The sequence below is a fragment of the Lutra lutra genome, chromosome 15, assembly GCF_902655055.1.
Source record: "Lutra lutra chromosome 15, mLutLut1.2, whole genome shotgun sequence".
Taxonomy (NCBI): domain Eukaryota; kingdom Metazoa; phylum Chordata; class Mammalia; order Carnivora; family Mustelidae; genus Lutra; species Lutra lutra.
This window is the reverse complement of record NC_062292.1, coordinates 35,315,777-35,334,971: the sequence shown is the minus strand read 5'-3', so window position 1 is coordinate 35,334,971 and position 19,195 is coordinate 35,315,777. Positions and strand designations below refer to the sequence as shown.

General features: G+C 53.3%; 1 protein-coding gene across 1 annotated transcript in view; it reads right to left on the bottom strand.

Annotated features, from left to right (window-relative positions):
• The window catches only part of PLXNA2 (plexin A2), a 212,532-nt gene that overhangs the window by 184,468 nt on the left and 8,869 nt on the right, over nt 1-19,195 (bottom strand). Inside the window, exon 2 of the mRNA XM_047704244.1 lies at nt 1,866-3,133. Coding sequence (XP_047560200.1) covers nt 1,866-3,098 — 1,233 coding nt within the window. The 5' untranslated portion in view covers nt 3,099-3,133. The remainder of the gene's footprint in view (nt 1-1,865; nt 3,134-19,195) is intronic.

The following is a 19,195-nucleotide window of genomic DNA, read 5'->3' as shown; positions in this document are numbered from 1 at the left end:
CCATTTATTGAACGCTTATTATGTGTCAAGTATGGTGCTAAGCATTTTATATACATTTCCTATTGGATCTCCCTAAGTCATAAAAAGAGGGTATCATTATCTCTGTTTTAAAGGTGAAACATTATAGCTTAGACCAACACATGGCTTGCCCAAAGTCACAGAGTTTTAAGTGGTAGAACTGATTTTAAGATACAAATCCGCTGGACTTCAAAGTCTACTGTCTTAACCACTATCTTACCATACCAAGCAAACGATGGTGTGAACAGAAGCATAGATGAGGCACGAGCTGTTTTCTCACTTCAGGAAGTGGTTTTGGTTCCACTAGCAGGCACCCTCAACTTAGGGTACTCAAAAGGCCATACGGGACCCTTGGTCTCAGATTTTTCCCCAGGCTGCAGATCCAGAGACCACAACACTTTGCACAGAAATCTATCTTGGCACCTGTCACCCATCCTAATAGGTAAGTAACAATGGTAAACCTAACTCGATGCTAATCTTTGCCATGTATTATCTCATCTGATCATCCCATGAGGTAGGCATTACGATCCCCGTTTCACAGATGATAATGTAGACATTAAATTACTTTTGAAGCCAGGAAGCAGCACAGATAGTATTTGGACTGTGATCTTTGTCTCTGAGGCCCAAACTCCTAGCCACTGTATTACATTACCAGTATCTGCCTCTCTCTCCCTCTCCTTTTCTCTCTCTCTCTCCTACTAGATTATGACACATGTGAGAGTACTTATCACATCTTTTTATGTGTGCATCCCCAGTGCCTGGGATGGTGTTAGGCACTCAGAACATCTTCAATACTCTCTTGTTAAATGGATGGATGGATGGGTGGATGGAGGAGTGATGGATGGATAGAGGGAGGGATGAATGGATGGACGGATAGATGGATGGGTGATGAATGGATGGAGGGAGGGATGGATGATGGATGGACAGATGGATGGACGGATCATGGTGACCACTTAGATGGCAGCATCTTGGCCCTCTGTCAGGGCAGTGCTCATCACTGTTGTTCTTGTATCTGCTGTCCTTAGGTCTGGATTCCGAGCTACCCTTCCTCTCATCTTTCCTCTTTGCCCAGACTCTGGATTCTTTTCCCCCAGTTTTCAATCTACCAGTCCAACTTGACTCCTTTCCCTCTCCTACGACTTACATATCTCCCTGACTACTTGACACTGGCACCTGGCTTCCCAGTGGTCTACAAAGCCCTCCACGTGCACAGTCTGGTTCCCGTCGTTGCCCACCAGCCTCAATACTTACCATCCTTTCTCCCACATGCCCTGATCCCATGCCCTGATCCCACATGCTCCCTACCTCTTCACATACACCAAGCATGCCCTGAATTTTTCGCCTTTGCCGCTCCCTCTGCGGAATGTTTTCCCCAGATATCAACATGACTCACTTCCTTACCTTCCTCAGTCTTCGCTCAAATGCCACTTTTTCAATGAACCAATCTTCTTGGGTATGGCCCCTCCCTCTTCCCTGCTTTATTTTCCTCTACAGTAATTACTGCTGTCTGACAGCCTACACCTCTTATGTATTTCTTTGTCTCCCCTCACTCATGAAAGCGCCACGAAGGCAGGGCGCTTGGCTGGCTGGGTCACTGCGGAAGCCAGCAGGGCCTACAAGGGCACCCGCTATGCATTTTTGGAACAACTCAATGAATCAACAGACACATTCCAAGTGTTGGGTCTAGGTCAGGCTCTGTGTTCCTGGTTATAACCAGATAACGTGAACATAAAACCCCTCTCATCTGAGTCCCTGGGTGGTGGGGAACAGGCTGTACCACGGTCACCCACCGGAAAATGGAAGGCCACTGTCGGATCAGGAGGAGGGGGAGGGGAGCATCTCCTTACCGCCTTGGTGCACTGGACGTCCTTCCCCAGCAGCCAGTTGAGCTCCAGGTTGCCCTCCCCCTGGTAGCAGGACTGCAGGCGCTCCTTGATCTGCAGGTTGATGGCCCGAATGGGGAAGGCACAGAGGGCAGAGTCGTCCGGCGGGTGGTGATACTGCTTCTGCCCTTTGGAGAAGACCGCGAAGAGCACGTCATCGTGGCTGCTGATGTTGAAGGCCTGGGCCAGGGAGTCCCCGGGTTTGGCGAGGTAAGCGGCCTGCAGGAGGCGGTACTCCACGCCCGCCCGCGTGCAACCGAAGGGCAGGGACACGTAGGAGTGGAACTTGGGGTCGTCCTGGCAGAGGCGCACGATGCGGGACGTGTAGAACAGGTCCCCCGCCGAGTTGATGGCCACGCCCTCGGGGGTCTCGGGCTGCACCGTCAGGAAGTAGACGAAGCCCCCGCTGGCGAAGCCATAGATGTAGAAGATGTCGAAGTGGGAGACCAGGGCCAGGGTGTCGGAGGGGATCTTGATGAGGGAGGAGACGAAGTCGCTGTGCAGCTCGTAGTCGAGCATGGCAGAGGACTCGGGGTCGCGCGGCAGCTTCCGGCTGGACAGGGTGGGGAAGTAATCCTGCTTGCCGTCCACGGCGGTGCCGATGAACAGCTTGCCGTCCTCGCCGTCCGAGCGCACGATCACGCCGTACATCGTGCCGGTCTTGTTGACGCTGGACAGGTAGTGCTCCTTCTTGTGCGACGGCTCCACCAGGATGAACAGGTCGTCCAGCCGCAGCAGCTTGCACACCCCCTGGTAGAGGCTGCCGCAGGCCAGCAGGCGGTTCTCCGAGTAGTCGATGATGAGCAGCTTGTTGACGTTGTTGGTGAGGGTCAGCACCTCGCTGCAGGGCTGCACGATGAGGGGTGGGTAGCACGACTTGTTGTCCTCTTCCGGCCCCGTCTTGTGAGCCACCTGGATGGTCAGGTTGCCCGTCAGCTTGTACACCCGGTTGATGGCCCCCACGTACACCGCCCCCGTGCCTCGGTGCACCGTCAGGTGGTTAAAGGTCCAGTCCCGGTTCTCCGAGTGGAAGGTGCTGAACTGAGGCATGCCGGCAGTCCCGGGGGCCAGCAGCACCCAGACCACAGAGAGCAGGACCACCGACCAGCTGTCGACCTCTGCAGCCCGTGGCCAGGGCCTCCTCTGTTCCATTCTGAGTGGGGCGGGCAGGAGGACACTGAGCCTCTCAGTTCTCATCTACTCCACCTTCCTGGGCTGGCCCTCACATGGTTCTGGAAAACACAAGGCAGAGAGGTCAGAGGGGAAAAGAAATCCTGCGAAAGGGAAGAGGATGGCTTGACCCAGGGTCCCAATCCCGGCTAGCTCTGAGTCTCTTCCTTCTGTATTTTGGTTTTTCTATTTTTAATATACTTTCCCCCTCTTTGGGATGTTCAGGGAATCCTGTTATCTATTTTGGTCTCCAGCCTTGATGCTGTAAAATACTTTTTTTTTTTTTTTAACTTTACAAAGCATCTCTATTTCTGTCTTCTTAAGACATCGTTTTTTATCTCTCAGAGAGGTTAAAAGACTGTTTAAGTCCACCCAGTCAGTCGATCCGAGTGTCGGCACTAAAGCCAGTCTTCCCTACCCAGGTGTCACGTCTGTCCTCTCCTGGTTGAGTGGAAATTTCTCCTGTTTTTGAAAAGCTTGTTTAGAAGACCCTCTTCTAAGCTCTCCAGGTCAACTACTCCCAGAGCCTGATGTTGCCAATAAAATTCCTTCTTATTTCCGACTATCCAGCCCCTCACGCTGCTGCATTTCAGTGCCGTCTCATGCTCTGTCCTCCACAGGGAAGGAGAAGAGCTGTTCATCCTGAAAAACAGTGCCCCCCACTGCCCCTCAGACTCGTCCTCTCCAGAAATGAGAATTCCTGAGCATGAGTTGTTGAAACTTGTTAGAAAAGTGAAATATGGGGAGCCTGACAGGACTGGGGTTCTCACGTGTGGCATTCAGGGGTCTGAACGGCCCTGGGGAGAAGGATGAATATCACTCCCCATCCAACAGCCTGCTTTGGGACAAGGGGATGGTGTCACCACGGTTCCAGTGAGCAGGCGGCCAGGTCTGGCCGGACGTGCTCCACTTCGGCTTCTCTCCAGGTGAAGCACGGGAGGAACCGACCTCCTTGCTGAGGGGGGCTGGCTCCCTGAGTCTGTTCTGAGCCATCTGGGCAAGAGTTCTGGGCTTCAAACATGTAGGGAGAAGCAAAGGGAGATGAGTGGACGGTCGCTCTCATTCCAGCCACTGCGGGGGCCCCTTGACAGTTTAAGGATGCATGAAGTCCATGCCTGTCCTGTCCGAAGTCCAGTCACTCTCCTGTCCTGTCTCCTCTGCTCCTTCCCCTCTGACCCCCAGGTCTGAAAACTTTTCTGTATTCTAAGGAAGCTGCCAGAAGGGCAAGGTGGGGCTCCCGTGGGAGCTTCCACACTCCTGGGCAGAGAGGATGGGAGAGTAGAGCTTGTTCCATCTCTGAGAGCACTCCCTCTGATTTCCAGGGACAGGGACAGCGGCAGAGGCGGCAGCGGTGGGAGGAAGCAGTGAGCTGTCTGGCTGAGAAATCTGCTCTCTACCTGGACAGACTGTCCAGCAACCTTCTCAGACAAGTCCAGACAGAACTCTGAAAAGGAGTGGAAACACCCAAACTAAGCATGGAGAATTTGCTCCAAGGCAGCTTAGGAGAGTCGTGTCTCCTTCAACTCCCCCTTCCCGCACGCCCCCTGCCCCCAAATCTGGCTGGAATGGGGTAGAATTAGAACAGGCGCCACCATGGAAATCCGCAGTTTTGCTCTGTATCTTTAGAATCGCTCCTCCTCGAGGCCTTGACAGCTACCATGGAGCCAGAGGGAGGCCCCACCTGACCACCCTCCTCGAACTAGGCTCAACTGGGGTGTTCTGGGGTGACTCATGAGGCCCCAGGCTTCCTTGGAAAGAGGAAGGCAACAGCGGCATGAGGCCCAGGCTGACCTCAGCGACTCCGACACAGCCCTTCCGGCCCCACGCGCGCACCAGCAAAGCCTCCGGACAGACAGGGCTTTGGGCTTTCGGTTTAAAAACCAGAGGTTATTTTTAGTGACGTCCTGGGGCCGCTAGCAGGACGTGAATTCCTCAAGAGGAGCTATGGAAAGGAAATAACAGAAGCCTCACGTTCTCCAGCTGGAGTGGGAACGACAAGAGACCATTCTGGCCGTGCCCCTGTCTCTGGGTAGGAAAGCTCCTCTGGTCATGCGGAGGGCAGAATGTCCCCTGAAGAGCTGTGAGGAAGGCCGTGGAAGTGTCCCCACCCTGCACTTGGGGTTTGGTCTTTTAGAAAGTGTGCCCTCAGACTCTCTGGCCCTGAGCTGAACATTACACTTCTGCCTTCGCCACAACACACACGCTACATACATGCTTAGCCCGTGGCTGGAGGAAGAAGGTCCTGGTAGCAGAGAGAGCACCAAAGCACACGGTGTGAGGTTAAGATCAACCATCTCACTGCCCACTCTCCTCCTGAGGCACAATTTGAATAGTGAGTAGCTTTTGTTAGGCACAATTTGGGGACAAGCTGGGCTCTGGGGCAAGTCAATCTCACCTCTCTTTCTGGCAGAACGGGGGAATGACTGAAGGTATCTCTCAGGTTGTCATAAGAGAGAATGAGATGATGTGGGGAACCTCTTAGCATGGCTCCTGGGACACAGTGAGTGTTCAGCTTGGGCCAACTGTTACTATGATCACCGAAGCCTCCCCAGGAGACTGTGCTTCAGGAATCCTGCCAGAGCTCCTGAGCTCCCTTTTTGCTCAGATTCTTCCTTTTCATGGGAATGAACATTGTGGGTAGACCATGAGGCCCCGGCCTCCCTGACTCAGTGAAGGTGCTCAATCTGGGAAGCCTAAGTCAGGGGAAAGGGAACAGATCCAGAGTGATTTTTCTCTACCATACTACTGCACACGTCCCAACGTTGCCTCTCGGCAGCCTGCAGGGAGACTGGTGGAAGTGTGTTTCCTTTAGTTTCTAGAGTTTGCCATTGAGACTGTGGTCCTGGTAAGGCTGGTTGGGCCAGGAGTTCTCACTAGACCACTATAGTGGTCTGCTTACCTCTTACTCCTTAATCAGCATCTACTATGGGACCGACGGCTCCTGGGACCTTCTGCCCTTGTAGCAGCAGGTACTGGTGCACAGGAGTCAAGAGGAGGCACGGTCTACAGTGCAGGGGTGGCAAGGGAGGCTCATGGTCCACTTTGGGAATGTGGCTCTCACAGGGACAACGAACTTAACAGCCAAGTTGAGAGCCTCCGTCACTCTGTGCCAAGGTTGATATTACCATTCCAAAGCAGGGCCCAGCTGGCAGGGATCAGGTCTCCTATCTGAGTTCAGAGGAAAGTAGAACATTTGTGCCTCTGCTGAGAGGTGGTGTGCTCTAATGGTTAAATGCCTGAGCTCTGAACTTAGCTGCTTGGATTCAAACAGAGCTGACAGCTGTGTAAACTTGGTCAAGGTACTTAGCCATTCTGTGATGCTCTGTCCCCATCCATATAAAATGGGATTAGTAGTAGCATCTATCTCATAGGATTATGATGATGAAGTCAGTTAACACATATAACACACTTAGAATGATGTCCAGTCCATTTGAAACGTTCCAGAGACATTAGCCACTATTATTAATAATTTATTTGTCAATATTTCCAGGTCTTCATGAACTCCGCCATTCCACGATCTGTCTTAGAATGAATTTTCTAGCTTCGGTTTGGAAGAAGTCAGCAAACATGTGCCTATGAACTTGGTATAACCAGCACTTTTTCCCGATACCAACTATCTAATGTCAACCTGGGAGTTTTCCCTTAATGACGTCTCCTTTTTGTCATCTCTCTCTGTGGCTGTGTGTGAAGTCAGTCTGTCACAGGCATTCTCAAGAGCCAAAACTTGCCTGTTCTTTCTTTTCCCCGCCCCCTGTCCCCATTCAGGACATGCTGCTCCAGGACATTCGCCCTCTTGGCCGAGCCTCTGAAGACGTTTCACTCAGAGTACTCCTGATACCAAGGAGAGGCCACCCCTGGCTCTCTGGGAAGCAAGTATCCCTAAATATTTTATTCAGAGGGCTTGATGACACCATCTCCCTGATCAGGATTCAGGAGGCAGGTGTTGGTGACAGCCTGTGGAAGTATCTAATACCTTCCAGATCAGCTGCTGTAGGTGTCGGTGGCAAACCGGGGAGGAAGTGACAATCAGGCACTCCCAGTTCAGCTCAGGGCAGGAGCCTCTCCTTCCTGCCTACCCGTTCTGATGCCTCTTCCCAGGAGATCCTGGGTGACATGCCTCTGTGCTTTCTCTTGGTCTCCGTTATTGCAAAAGGAGCTAATAGGAAGAAGAGTTAGAGTCGGGGTACCATTTTTGCTAAACTGAGTTGAAGTTCATGATCGTAGATCTCAAACCCTTGGACCTTTCTGCAGCAACACCACCACCACCATCTCCATCTCCACTGTCCCCACCTTTGTCACCACCACTTGCACCGTCATCACCAGCATCCTCTTGCCTATGACATTCTTCATGACAATAAAGGCAAAAGGTGCCTGTTAATACCACAGCACCACACGGCCAGGATCCTGAGGAGCCAGATGGTGACAGAGCGAAGGTAAGTGTGGCCGTGAGGCTGTGACGTCGGAGAGGGAGATAGCTGCTGCTCTGTCACTTCCGTCCTCACTCACTGCAGGGGGAGGGCCGTCCTTTGTCCCAACTTGCCTTTCTATGGGCTCTTATGAGTAAGAGCCCATAAAGCAGGAATCCGGGCCAACGCTAAAGGAGATTATAAGATCACTCCAACTCACTTCTTTTCTCTTTTCTTTCTCCCTCCCTTCTCTCTTTCTTCCTTCTTTCCTTCCTTCCTCCCTTCCTCCTTCCTCCCTTCCTTCCTTCCTATAAAGAAACCACAGACCATGGAAAGAAAAAACCAATTGTCCAACGTGACCCAAAGTGAGTCACAGACAGACTGGACCTTTTGATAGAAAGTCCTGTGCTTCCTCTGTAGGTGAAAGGGTCCCGGGAGTCAGTTATGTTCCGCCTCAAGACTGCCCCGTTTGGGGCAAAGAAGGTGCCTTTGATGGTGGGAGTCCCCGGATTGGCAGAAGGGAGCCCGCCACTCGGCCTGGGCAGGGAGTGACTATGCAGGGCAGACTTGAGGAGGTGAGGGATTCGGGGCCGAGGGGGATGGGATGAAAGAGCCACTGTCAGTGGCTCCTTTCTGTGTCCCGAGAATGACCTCCTCTGACCTCCTCTAAGCCACACCCATTGTCACATGTGGGAATGGCACCCATGTTGTGACTCGGGGGCTGTGCTATCCCAAGCCACATCTTTCTGGGGTGCAGACAACCTCACAGACAGGTCAGAGGCAGTCTAAGCGACAGGAGGCCTCTTCTTCCCAAAGAGTTAGAACTGCAGCAGGAGAGACTAACGTTAGATATTAAGGGGGACATCCTATCTAGAGAGGATTCCTGGGCTTCATGCCAAGGAGACTATGGGCTCTTCTAACAGTGAATTTTCCCAACAGCTGTTTAGGAAGACGTTTACCCAGAGGCAAGGGATTGGTCCCAGTGACCTCAGAAGTCTCCTCTGGGTTTAAGATTTCTATGAACTGAAGTCTATGAGGATAAAATGTCTGCATGTGCGATTCTGGGGGCCTTGCTTGTCCCCTGTGGGCGGCACGATCCTGAAGGACCTGTCATCATGTCATCTGTGCAGTCGTACATGCAAACATGCCGAACGTCACTCTGTCGAACACGGACCTCGGAGGTAGTCCAGGCACGTTGGGTAGCACAAGGTGAGCGAGAGGGCGAACGCAAAGGCCCCGGGTAATGCCGACAGCTGAAAGGCCTCAATTAGAGTGAAAGGAGTTATCTGGTATTTAAATAATTATTAGATTGAAGGAATAATCATGGGTTTGAGCTGATTTTTTCCTCACTGTCACCCTGATGGCGTCTATAATATTATTATTCAAATGCCCATGATTCTCATTGAGGAGAGACCAGGATGGAGAGGATAGAGTGGGGGAGGGGCCGCGAGCACGGAGGGGCTGGGGGAGGCTCATTTAATCTCCATGTGACAGGGCTGCAGGAGGTACGATTAGTCTTTTTCTTATTTCAGCTGTCACTCATGCACAGACACCGAAGATTGTTATTAGCGTATTTTATGCACGCGATTTAAAGGGAAAGGGGGGGGGCTGTGGGGAGAGGGAGAATTTCCTACAGAAAATAAAGGGACCAAAGGAACAATTTAGATGTCACTGCTGTACCAGCTGCGTTTGCTTCATTAATCGAATGTCATTTTTCCCCCAGACTCTGTGCTGTTATGTGAAGCTAAGTGACTACATCTGGCCCCAGAGCGAGAGGAAGAAGGTGAGGGGAGCCCGACGGAGGAAACGGGCCTCTTGGCATCTGTCCCTGAGGAGGTGGAATGGAGGATACTGGTTGATACGGTGGCCCTACGGTGTGTGTTGAGATAACTTCTGGTGACAGTTTCTAGCCACCTTCTCTCACTGTGAGCAGGGAGATGCCCCACCTGTATGTGCCTGGGATTCCCATCACAGGTGGGTGAGCAGAGCCCATGGCCAAGCACTGGGGAGTAAGAGAAGGGAACGTGGGGGGGGGGGGGCTAAGGGTTCTAATCAGCAGTGAAAGAGGAGCCCATGTTCTGGGCGGCAAGGCAGTGAAGGTCTGGGTGACCAGAGCTATGTGTGATTCTCTGCTCTGGATCCCACATGATGACATGACAGCCAAGGACTCGACCTCTCAGATGGCACAGTGGGCAGAGGCAGAGTGACAGGGCAAGGTGCAGAAGTTGGGTCCTGGCAAGAAAGGCAGAAAGGCAGGCGTTCGGAGTTCCATCATGACCCCCCCACCCATTTGTGTGGTGAAGTCCTAACCCCCAGCACCTCAAAATGCAACTGTATGTGAAGACGGTGACTTTACTGAGGTAATTAAATTAAGATGAGGCCATTAGGTTGGGCCCTAATCCAAATGACTGGTGTCCTAATAGAAATGGGAAATTTGGACATAGAGGCTGACAGGCACAGAGGGAAGATCAAGCGGAGAGACAGAGAGAGAGAAGATAGCCATCGAGAGGCCAAGGAGAAAGGTCTGGAACAGACCCTTCCCTCATGGCCCTTGGAAGGAGCCAGCTTTCCAGACACCTCGACTTGCAGCCTCCAGAGCTGGGAAGTCAGCCCGCTGGTGGCATTTGGTTAGAGCAGCCCTAGGGAGCTAACCCAACAGGGGCACGGAGAACATACTCCCCCATCTCCCATCGTGGTTCGGGGGGTTGTTCTTTTAAAGGAATTGGGCATGTAGGCAGGCCCGTGCAGGCACGCGTGTCTGCATACGCCAACACAGGGCCCAGGCAATAGACATGTCAATCTCCATGTCTCCGCGGGAACTGACGGCAGCAAACATCCTCTTTCACCAGCGCCCAACTGAGGCCCAGAGACCTCAGTGGCGCTGCCTGTCACTGCTTTATCCCCGGGGGATCAGAGATGGCATTTGCTGCCTCTCGCTCATGGAGCTCTTCCTGCGAGTGGCTCCTGTCCTCTCTGCTGTACCTGCCCGGAGGAGTAGGGGAGTCACCTACAGGCCCCTAGAACCCAATGGGAAATTCTGTGCCTCCCTCCAGCTGACACCAGCTCCTCTCCCAGCTCTGTTACGGGACCACTGCCTTTTTTACCCCAGGTGACAGGTTTTCTGTTGCTTCCCTCAACCCGCCCCCTCCAACCCCCGCTCTTCCAGTGGGCTCCGATGGGGCCCTGGAAACCACACCAGCTCTCCCAGGGCCTTAGCAAAACATGCGGTGTTTGTCCTCTCCCCTCTCAGGCCATAAAAGCTTGGAGTTGTCTCCCTGAATTATGAAGGGTTCTAAAGACACGCACACACACACTCGAGGGGCGGTGGAGGGGAGGGGGATCGGCTCCTTTCTGGGGCAGTGCCTGGGCTAGCTTCACAAAGTCAAAACAAGATTCATTACCCTGGGGCCAGGAGCAGGGAGATACACCGCCTGACCCCGCAGACCTGCCCCATATGTCATGGGCCTGTCAGAAATCTCCCAGAATTCCCTTTATTATCTAAAGGTCGCCCCCCGGGCAGCGCTGAGAGAGCCCATGGTCTAACCTAAACTCCAAGAGCAATCAATTTCAAGCAGCTGCCCACCCTGCCCCCCCTTCCCACTCCCCGTTCTGCAGGCTTTGCCCTCTTCAACCCCCTCTGGGGGATGGCCAAGGAGGAGCAAGCCTTGCCATGGCCACCTCACCCTTGGGGCAGAAAGAATTGGGGCAAGTTAGCAGGACTCTGGGCATCAGGCCCTGGGAGCAAGCCTGCCCTGGGCACCGCGTGGGGCCTTGAAAGGTCACTCGGCTTCTCCTGTGACTCTGAGCTGGCCCCTGCTTCAGCCATCTGAGAAGTGGGGTCACTGTTCTGGCATTTTGGGATGAAAGAACAGAAAAAGGAATTCTCAGGCTCCTTCCAAAGGCAGGCTAGGCATCAACGTGGGGATACGGTTTTGCTAAACTGAGTTGGATTCGTGCTAAGAGCCTTTGTACCCCAAGGGCAACGAGTAGCATAAGTTAGCCACCGCCACTGCCATTTGTCTCCTATAGCAAAAAATAATAAAGAGGAGCTGCCATTCTTATACTATTTACTAACCAGTTGCTAAGTGGACCATTGTGCTAGATCCTTCGCACACGCAATGGAGAATTCTGTGATTACCCTGCAAGATGAGTGTCCTCCCCATTTCACAGATGAAAAACCCGAATCTCGGCAAGACTGAATTGCTAGACCAGGGTCATTCCACTAGGAAGCAGGACCTCCTGATGGCCAGGCTTTCTCCACTACTCCACTCTATCTACATATTCAGATGTTATTTTTCAACCAAACCCTCTCATCACTGGTCTGGGAAAACTCAGCAGAATGTTAAGGAAGACCTGGCAAGTGCTTTATTTCAAAGGTCAAAACGTGAGACTCCCATTTTACTTTGGTACTGAAGCAGGGCCGGGGGTGACGGGAGGGTGTGGGTTGGGATGATTGTTACAAGGTGGATTCTGGGGCTGTTTTGTGGCAAGAGGTCTGCTAGTTTGCAGTCACCTTTCAGAGACATTCCAGATGACTTTTCCAAGGAGCCCAGAGACGTATCTCCTGCCTTCTCACCCCATCCTTACTGTACACGGGAGAGCCATGGGGCTCTGGGGTTGAAATGGGGCAGGAGAGCAGGATACAGGGTAGAAAGTACCCGACTAAATTGTTAAATAAATTATGGTTACCACACAATGGCATATTATGCTGCCATTAACTGCAATGTTTTCAAAGAATAATGACGCAGCTCCGATTCACAGCAGTGGGAGGGAAAGCAAGAGAAAAGGAGAGGAAGAAAGAACCCAAACAAAACACCAGGCATTCCTCTCAGCTCTCCGCCAGTGGCCTGGCCCAAAACCCCACTCACTTTCCCGGCAAGCTGTCCAGTCTTGCGTCTCTTGAAGGAAACCTGCAATGGCCTTGGCCATTCCCTGGCACGTCCTCCTTCTCTTGGGGATCCTCCTGCCTCTCTGCTACCCTATGGCTCCCAGAGCTGGCCACTGACCGCTGACGTGCTCCAGGGACAAGGAGCACTCCCCACCACTGCAGCTACATCCTCACGGCAGGGAAAGGAGCCACTGGGGCCAGATCAACGTGCATTTCTTAAACCTTGTCCTTTTCCAGAAGTCAGGCTTCCCAAAGTTCAAGAGTGGGTCTCCTTACCAGCAAGCCTGGTGTCATATCCCTGAGACATGTAAGACTGGCCCAGACTCTCCTCCAAGACGGACCTCAGTGAAAACCACTGGCAGCGAAGATTTGGCCGCAGATACCCTACCTGGTGTGCCTTGTCCTGCATCACTTCCTGTGCTTCAAACTCCTTGTCTATTTGCCAGGCCCGTGGCCAGAGTGTGATAACCACCTATGGCAACTCCTTCTGCTGCCCAGATAGACTCAAGGCCGGACTGCCAAGTCCCCAAGTTCAAGTTCTTCCCAAGCTGGCTCTTCTTTCTACAGCTTCCCCTCCCCCTCTCCCAGAGTGACTCCCCTCCCAACGAACCGGTTCACCTGCTGAGTCCCCAGGACACCTTGCAGAGTTTCACTGCCACAGCTGCTCTCCCTGGAACACCTGTCTCCACAGTCTTCTTGGCCTATCCAAGCCCTGTGCATCCTTCAAAGCTTTAGGAAGCCTCGAGGACCTCCCCACTCCTCATCGCCTCTCTTTCCTCCAAAGTCAGCCAGAAAGCATTGTTTTTAGCACATGCTGCATTGCTGTTGTTGGCTCTCTTGTTAGAGGACTGTGTCCTACTCTCCATTGAATTAGAGGCTCTTAGGTAAGAGTTCAGGAATAATCCTTGGCTCTTTGGCATCCTGTGATGGGCAGCATGATGCCTCTCCCTCGGTTCTGTGCTGGGTCTGAGTCATGACAAGCAGGGGGCAGGGGACACGGGGATGCCCCATGTGCTTTTCTCAGTGACTAGTCTGCCCTCCAACATGGCATGAACCAACACGCTTGGCTCCAAGACTTGCCGTAACTGATGGAGGTAATGAAGAAGGGGATGAACAGTTTGGGAAGGGCCCTGAATGTTGGTCATCTTGAAGCCGCTGGGGAAAGAGCCAATGTCACTGGGAGGTGGATGAAGTGGGGCAGAAGGATGAATAATGGCGGGGGAGGCCCCAGCTCTGTCGGTGAAGGACGTGCAACACAGACGGACCTCGTGCAGGAACAGTCTTAGCAAGAGAGCTCCAAAGACCCAAACTGCCCAAGTTCAAAGATCACACAAAATGCGTATAATAAGTGGCCAGCTGACAGCAAGAGTGATCAGGAGCAGAGTGGGGTGGGGTGAGAATCTCCCTGGAAGGTTCCGGAACAGGGTTCTTCCAGAAGGGGGTCAAACTCATGGTGGTGCATGTGTGGCCAGGCAGCAGACACAGGGAAGACACTGTGGGCTTTGGGGATAGATCTGGGCTCAGGTCTTGCTCAACCACTTCCTAGTTCCGTGACCTTGAGCCTGTTATTTAACCATTCGGGCCCCCATCTCCCCAGCTGTGGAAGGACACCTCTCAGGGCTGTGGTGAGAATCAATGAGATAATGGATGTGGAAAGTATTCTGCAAACTCCACCACTTTGAATAAACACCCGTGACGCTTGTTTCTGTTTTTGGAGAAACACTGCACAAGGACATCACCCCCTTGACAGCAACCGGCTACCCTGTGTGTGTGGGTGACAAAGGCCGGAGGCTCTGTGTCAGCCGGGTGATGCAAGATTCTCAGGACGGGGAAGCCTCTGAGGTCCTGGCCTCTCAGGAGGAACTGGGTGCCACGGTCCCTTGTTACTTTTCTCCCCAGTCCCTGAGCCCCACGCTTTCCAATTCACCTCCCACTTCCTCTCGTCCTGAGGGTGATTTAAGGGCCACTTCTGCTGCTCTTGGTGATTCACCCAGGTGCCCTTGTCAGGAAAGCAGGAGGGAAGGAGGAAAGCGGAAAGCTGGCCCTTGGGAGAGGAGGAGTAGGAGCCCGTGCCAAGGACAGTCCCCGGGCTGGAGCTCCGCATTCTCCAGACTCTTCCCATGCTGGGTCTGGCCACCATGAGGGGTAAAGTCCCCCCACCCTACCCCCACCTGATCCCCCCCCAGCCTCTCTTCCTCTCCAGTGCTCTTCTGAACTGACAGCCAGCCTCCAAATAAAAAGTTGTAACTCCTTTTTCAGAGGAAGCTTCTTAAGCAGGCTGTGCCCCACCCTGTGCCTTCCCACCTTCTGTTTCTATTCTTCTTCTCTCTTTGTCTGAGACTCTGAGCTCCTGCAGAAAAAGATCCTGAGCTGCCAGGCAGCCTCTCTTAAGTAACAGGCATGTTCACACCCCTGCACACGGAGCAGGAGGAGTGCTCTGGAGCTGGATAAAAGGGACACGTGTGGACCAGGAGGGGTTGCCATTCTGGAAAGAAGGGGCTTGTCGGTGCCCAGATGCACAAGCACGGGGTCCCGCAGGACCCTTACCACCTGGAGTGGCATCAGCCCCTCGGGGAAACCTGTGTAGTCCCATCAGCTTGCAATGTCTAGGACCCCAGCCCTCCTGGGAGGGAAAGTGAAGGACACAGTTATCAGAGAGGCTGACACAGGGGGAGAAGAATGTGCTGGAGGGAAAGCTGGTGGGGGGTGGGTGGGTGGGAGTGATGCAGGCTGGAGCAGCAGGAGAGGGGAGTTGGGGGGAGTGGGAGGGTGTGGGGCCTGGGGCGGGAGATGAAAAGAACTCCCTGAGTGAGACTCTGGCCCGGATGATGAATGGGGTGTGAGAGAAGAGCCTGGAAAAGGGTAAACAGCCAGGAGGGAAGCAGGAGGGAGGGGGGGTGGGGAGAAAGAATGTTGGGGTCAAAGAGCAGAGAATGCTCTCTCGGAGTGATTGGTTCAAGATCCAACATGTTGCACGGCGGCATGGGTGCACATGTGCACGGAGTCGGGCTCGGCCACGGCCTCCCCTCCCATGGCCCTGCCAAGGTGTGAGCAAGTCAGCTGCTCTGCCAGACCCATTCTGTGCCCTCTGCGAAACCTTTCTTCTGCTGTTTTGTTCTTAGAACCCAGGAACCATCCCCACCCTCCGCCCCGTAATAGAAACTGCCATTGGCACAATGATACTAGAGCTCACTAAGAATGTCCCATGTGCTATGTCACTGGCATACTCCTCCCACAGCCTGTGCGGGAGAGCTGCCGCAGGTGAGAAGACAGGTATACCTGAGATGGAATGTTCTAGCAAAGGTACCAAGTGTGGAAGTGAGACTTGGGGCTCATGTTAGCCCTGCTGCTCTGCTCCCTGGAGTTGGAGGTGTTACCCCCTGAGATCTCCAAGGTGAGACTACTTGCTTCAGGGATCACTCACTGCCTCCAGCTGGGCAAGACTCCAGTCATACTCAGGAATGCCCTTTGGAATGGGGGTGGGGTATCAGGAGCTCAACTCAGAGTTGAGTTCTTGCAGACTCCCATGAAAGAGGGAAAGGTCTGGTGGGGAGCTTCTGGCCATCCACAGAAAACCATTCAGCTCCCATCCAGCCCTGGCTGGTGGGAAGGAGAAGGGCTGGAGGCAGCCCCCAGGGCTAGTGCCGGTGGTGGCTGATGGAGAGTCCAGAAGTAGGACTCTATAAGGGCAGAGGCTGGGATACCAAAGTCCCCAGGGCCCTCTAACTGCTCTTACCTGTGGGGCAGAGAATTAGCTGCCACCTCCCCCTCTGAAGACCTACCCCCCCCCATCTCTGCAACCAGCCCGAGAGGAGAGCACTGCAGCCCCCACCTGCCACGGGACGTCTCTCCCACCCACCTTCACCCAGCTCTCTCCCCTTGTCCTGCTGCTCTTCAATTCCCAGCCCTGGCAGATCACTGATTAATTCGGGGCTGTTTAATAACCCTTCCATTTCGATGAAACGAGCTGTCTTGTTTTCTTTATTTTTAACACCGACTTTCGTTTCTTTGCTAAGCATCGTACTGTCATTTAAATTTCTCTGTCTCCAACCAAGCTGATAATAGACTGGAGTGAGCAGCTGCTTCCGTCCTGTTTATGACAATGATTGGAAGTTAGAGCTGTGCAAGCAGAGAGCTGACCAAGACTCTGTTCTGACGGGTCTGCCCCTGCTTGTAGACTCAGTGCTCACTTGAATGTGATGATGAGAATTCTGGCTCCAGGGGAGCCCAGGGCTTAGCCCAGCCTAGCCTTCCTGGCACCCTGCTCAGAGGGGAGTCATGGGGGTGGAGGGGGGAAGAACCGGCGCTATTTACTGCGGAATTAAGTCCAGCAGCTGCGGGTCATTCTCATGAGCCCGGGGCCAACGCACCACTTCACTTCCAGCGGAGCCTTTTTCCTCGGCTGTATTTACCGAGCAGCAAACAGGGACTCCAGGTTATGGGACCCAGAAGTGGATGGGGATCTCAGCCATCACCCATCGTACCTTTCTGCTCCACAGAGGAATCCCTTCTTCAGTCCCGGTTGTCACCTTCCAACCTCTGTTTAAATTCCCCCAATGCAGCAGGGCTCATTCCCTCCCTGGAGGGCCCCTTCTGGGTCAGGCTAGTCCCTCTCTCTGCCGGCCCGCTGCAGTACTTACACTGAATTTGTGCGAGCATCCTTCACGTGCATCCCCGGATTCCCTTGACATACTGCAAGCCTGTCATGAGCTGGACGGGGACATGCCTTCCTCCCAGAACACTTGGCACACGGTACATATTCGATAAATGCATGTTCAATCAAATTAAATCATGTTGCACCAACCTCAATCTCTGCAAATAACGCACCTTTCTTCAACCTGGGCGGGCTCCTGGAGAAGTGTCCGTCTTTCTCTACCTAGGCAAGTGTCCTGCCTCTTCCTGTCCTAAGGCTGTAAATGGTGGGCTTCCCAGGGGCCAGGACCCTGCTTTTCCCTCCAGGCCCTGAGGGACTCCACAGCTGGTGGAAGGCTCGGCCAAGAAAGCTGCGGGCATGTGGAGGGAGCCAATCAGGTGGCCTGGACCAGGTCCTCTGGATCCCAGTTCCCCTGCTCACCCCCTCCGCGTTGGCCCTGTGAGAAAGCTCACAGGTGCCAGGTGCACAAACTCTGGCTGGCCTGCCGCTCCCTAGCAGCCTCCCAGCCAGCCCCGTCTGCAGGCAGCTGCTCTGGCCATTGTCTCACCCTCTTCAAGTGCTGAATGCTGAGTCTATAGAGACTGAGACACAAACAGTGCCCACAGTGCCTCCAGGGGAGGGAGGGGCGGCCTGGCCTTGCCAGAGCCATTGACTGTGCAAATAGCAAGGCTTGCGGTGGATGGAGGAAAGCTGCTTGGAGCAATTGAAAAGAGGGGGGGCTTTTCTACACCAGGCTGAGCAGCTCCACGGAGAGGCAGTCTGGGTGCCCTAGTGCCCACAGACTGGCAGAGCGGGAGACGTCGGTTCTCAGGGAGTACTGCTTCACCCTGAGGTGCCTGCTGGCTCAAACCTGAGGGAGGAAGGGAAAGAGAGTGGTGCCTGGGTGGCTCAGTCGGTTCAGCGTCTGCCTTTGGCTCAGGTCATGAACTCGGGGTCCTGGGATCAGTGCTTCTGTGTGCTCATTCTCTCTCAATAAATAAAATCTTGAGAGAGAGAGAGAGAGAGAGATGGGGGAGGTCACTGGGCAGAGCTGTGAACTGGGAGACTGGAAGGCCACTGGCTAAGGGCTGGAGAGTGTTGGGCTCAGCTGCGGCAGACACATGTCCTTGCACATGGAGGGCTCTGCATGGCCACTTGCTGTGGGACTCTGGGCCGTCTACGCACCTAGTTCGGACTCAGGTTTCACATCTATGATAGGAGCCTAGGTAAAAGCTGCTATCAACCTCAGAGACCATTTCCAGGTATTCTACATTTAACACCCATTTCTTTTGTAATTCAAGTTGTTTTCTCAAAAGTGATTTAGGAAAAAAAAAAAAAATCAAGGCACCCTGTCACTCTCATTTTTCCACAGCTGGCTCTTGGACAGGGCTGTCAGTGCCCAGGACTCGCTCCTTCCAGAACCGCCTTCTGGGGTTCTGCGCTTCCCACAAGGGACAAGGCTCCTTGTGCCTCAGCTGGATGGGAGGGCAGGGGGCTTCTTGGGCGGAGAGATGACAGCTGATGCATCTCACCAGCCATCCTCCTGTTGTGGCCAATGATCAGCGCTGGCCAAGGGTCTAACCCCGGAGGCCTATGGTCCAGCCTGGGCTCTGGGACCCAGCTCCTGCCAGTGCCCTTCATGCCGAGTCTGCCTCACAAATACTCACGCTCTGAGAAGCGCTCTCTTTGCTGGAGAGACACAAGCCTTCCCGCAGGCAGGCAGCCAGAGGGGCCCTTGAGATCTGCCCCTTCTGCAATGGGAGGCGGACTCCCAGAAATATGCCGGCTTACCGGTTCTAGAACAGTACCAGTCATCTCGACCCTTAAAGCCAAAGCCACCAAAACCCTAAGGGTAGCACGTTCAGAATTCAAATTCCAGCCACACTGGTTAAATTTACCCATGAGCCATGCATATGGCATCAGTGACAGGATCACTACTGCCTTTCCTCTCGGTTTCCTGTCTCCACTGAGACTTTTACCTATTTTTCTATAGAAGAACCTTTAGCATACAGATTTCCTTTAAGTAAAATCTTATTTTCTCAGAAAGTTCCAAGAAGTTCAGAAAGAGAGAGAGAGAGAGAGAGAAAGAGGAGGAAAATGTCCCTAGCCTGGCTTTATTCCTGCTCTAAATTTTAGAATAGTTTTGCACATTTGCAACAATTGTCATTTTTCCAAATCCCCTGTTTTCCTATGCCTG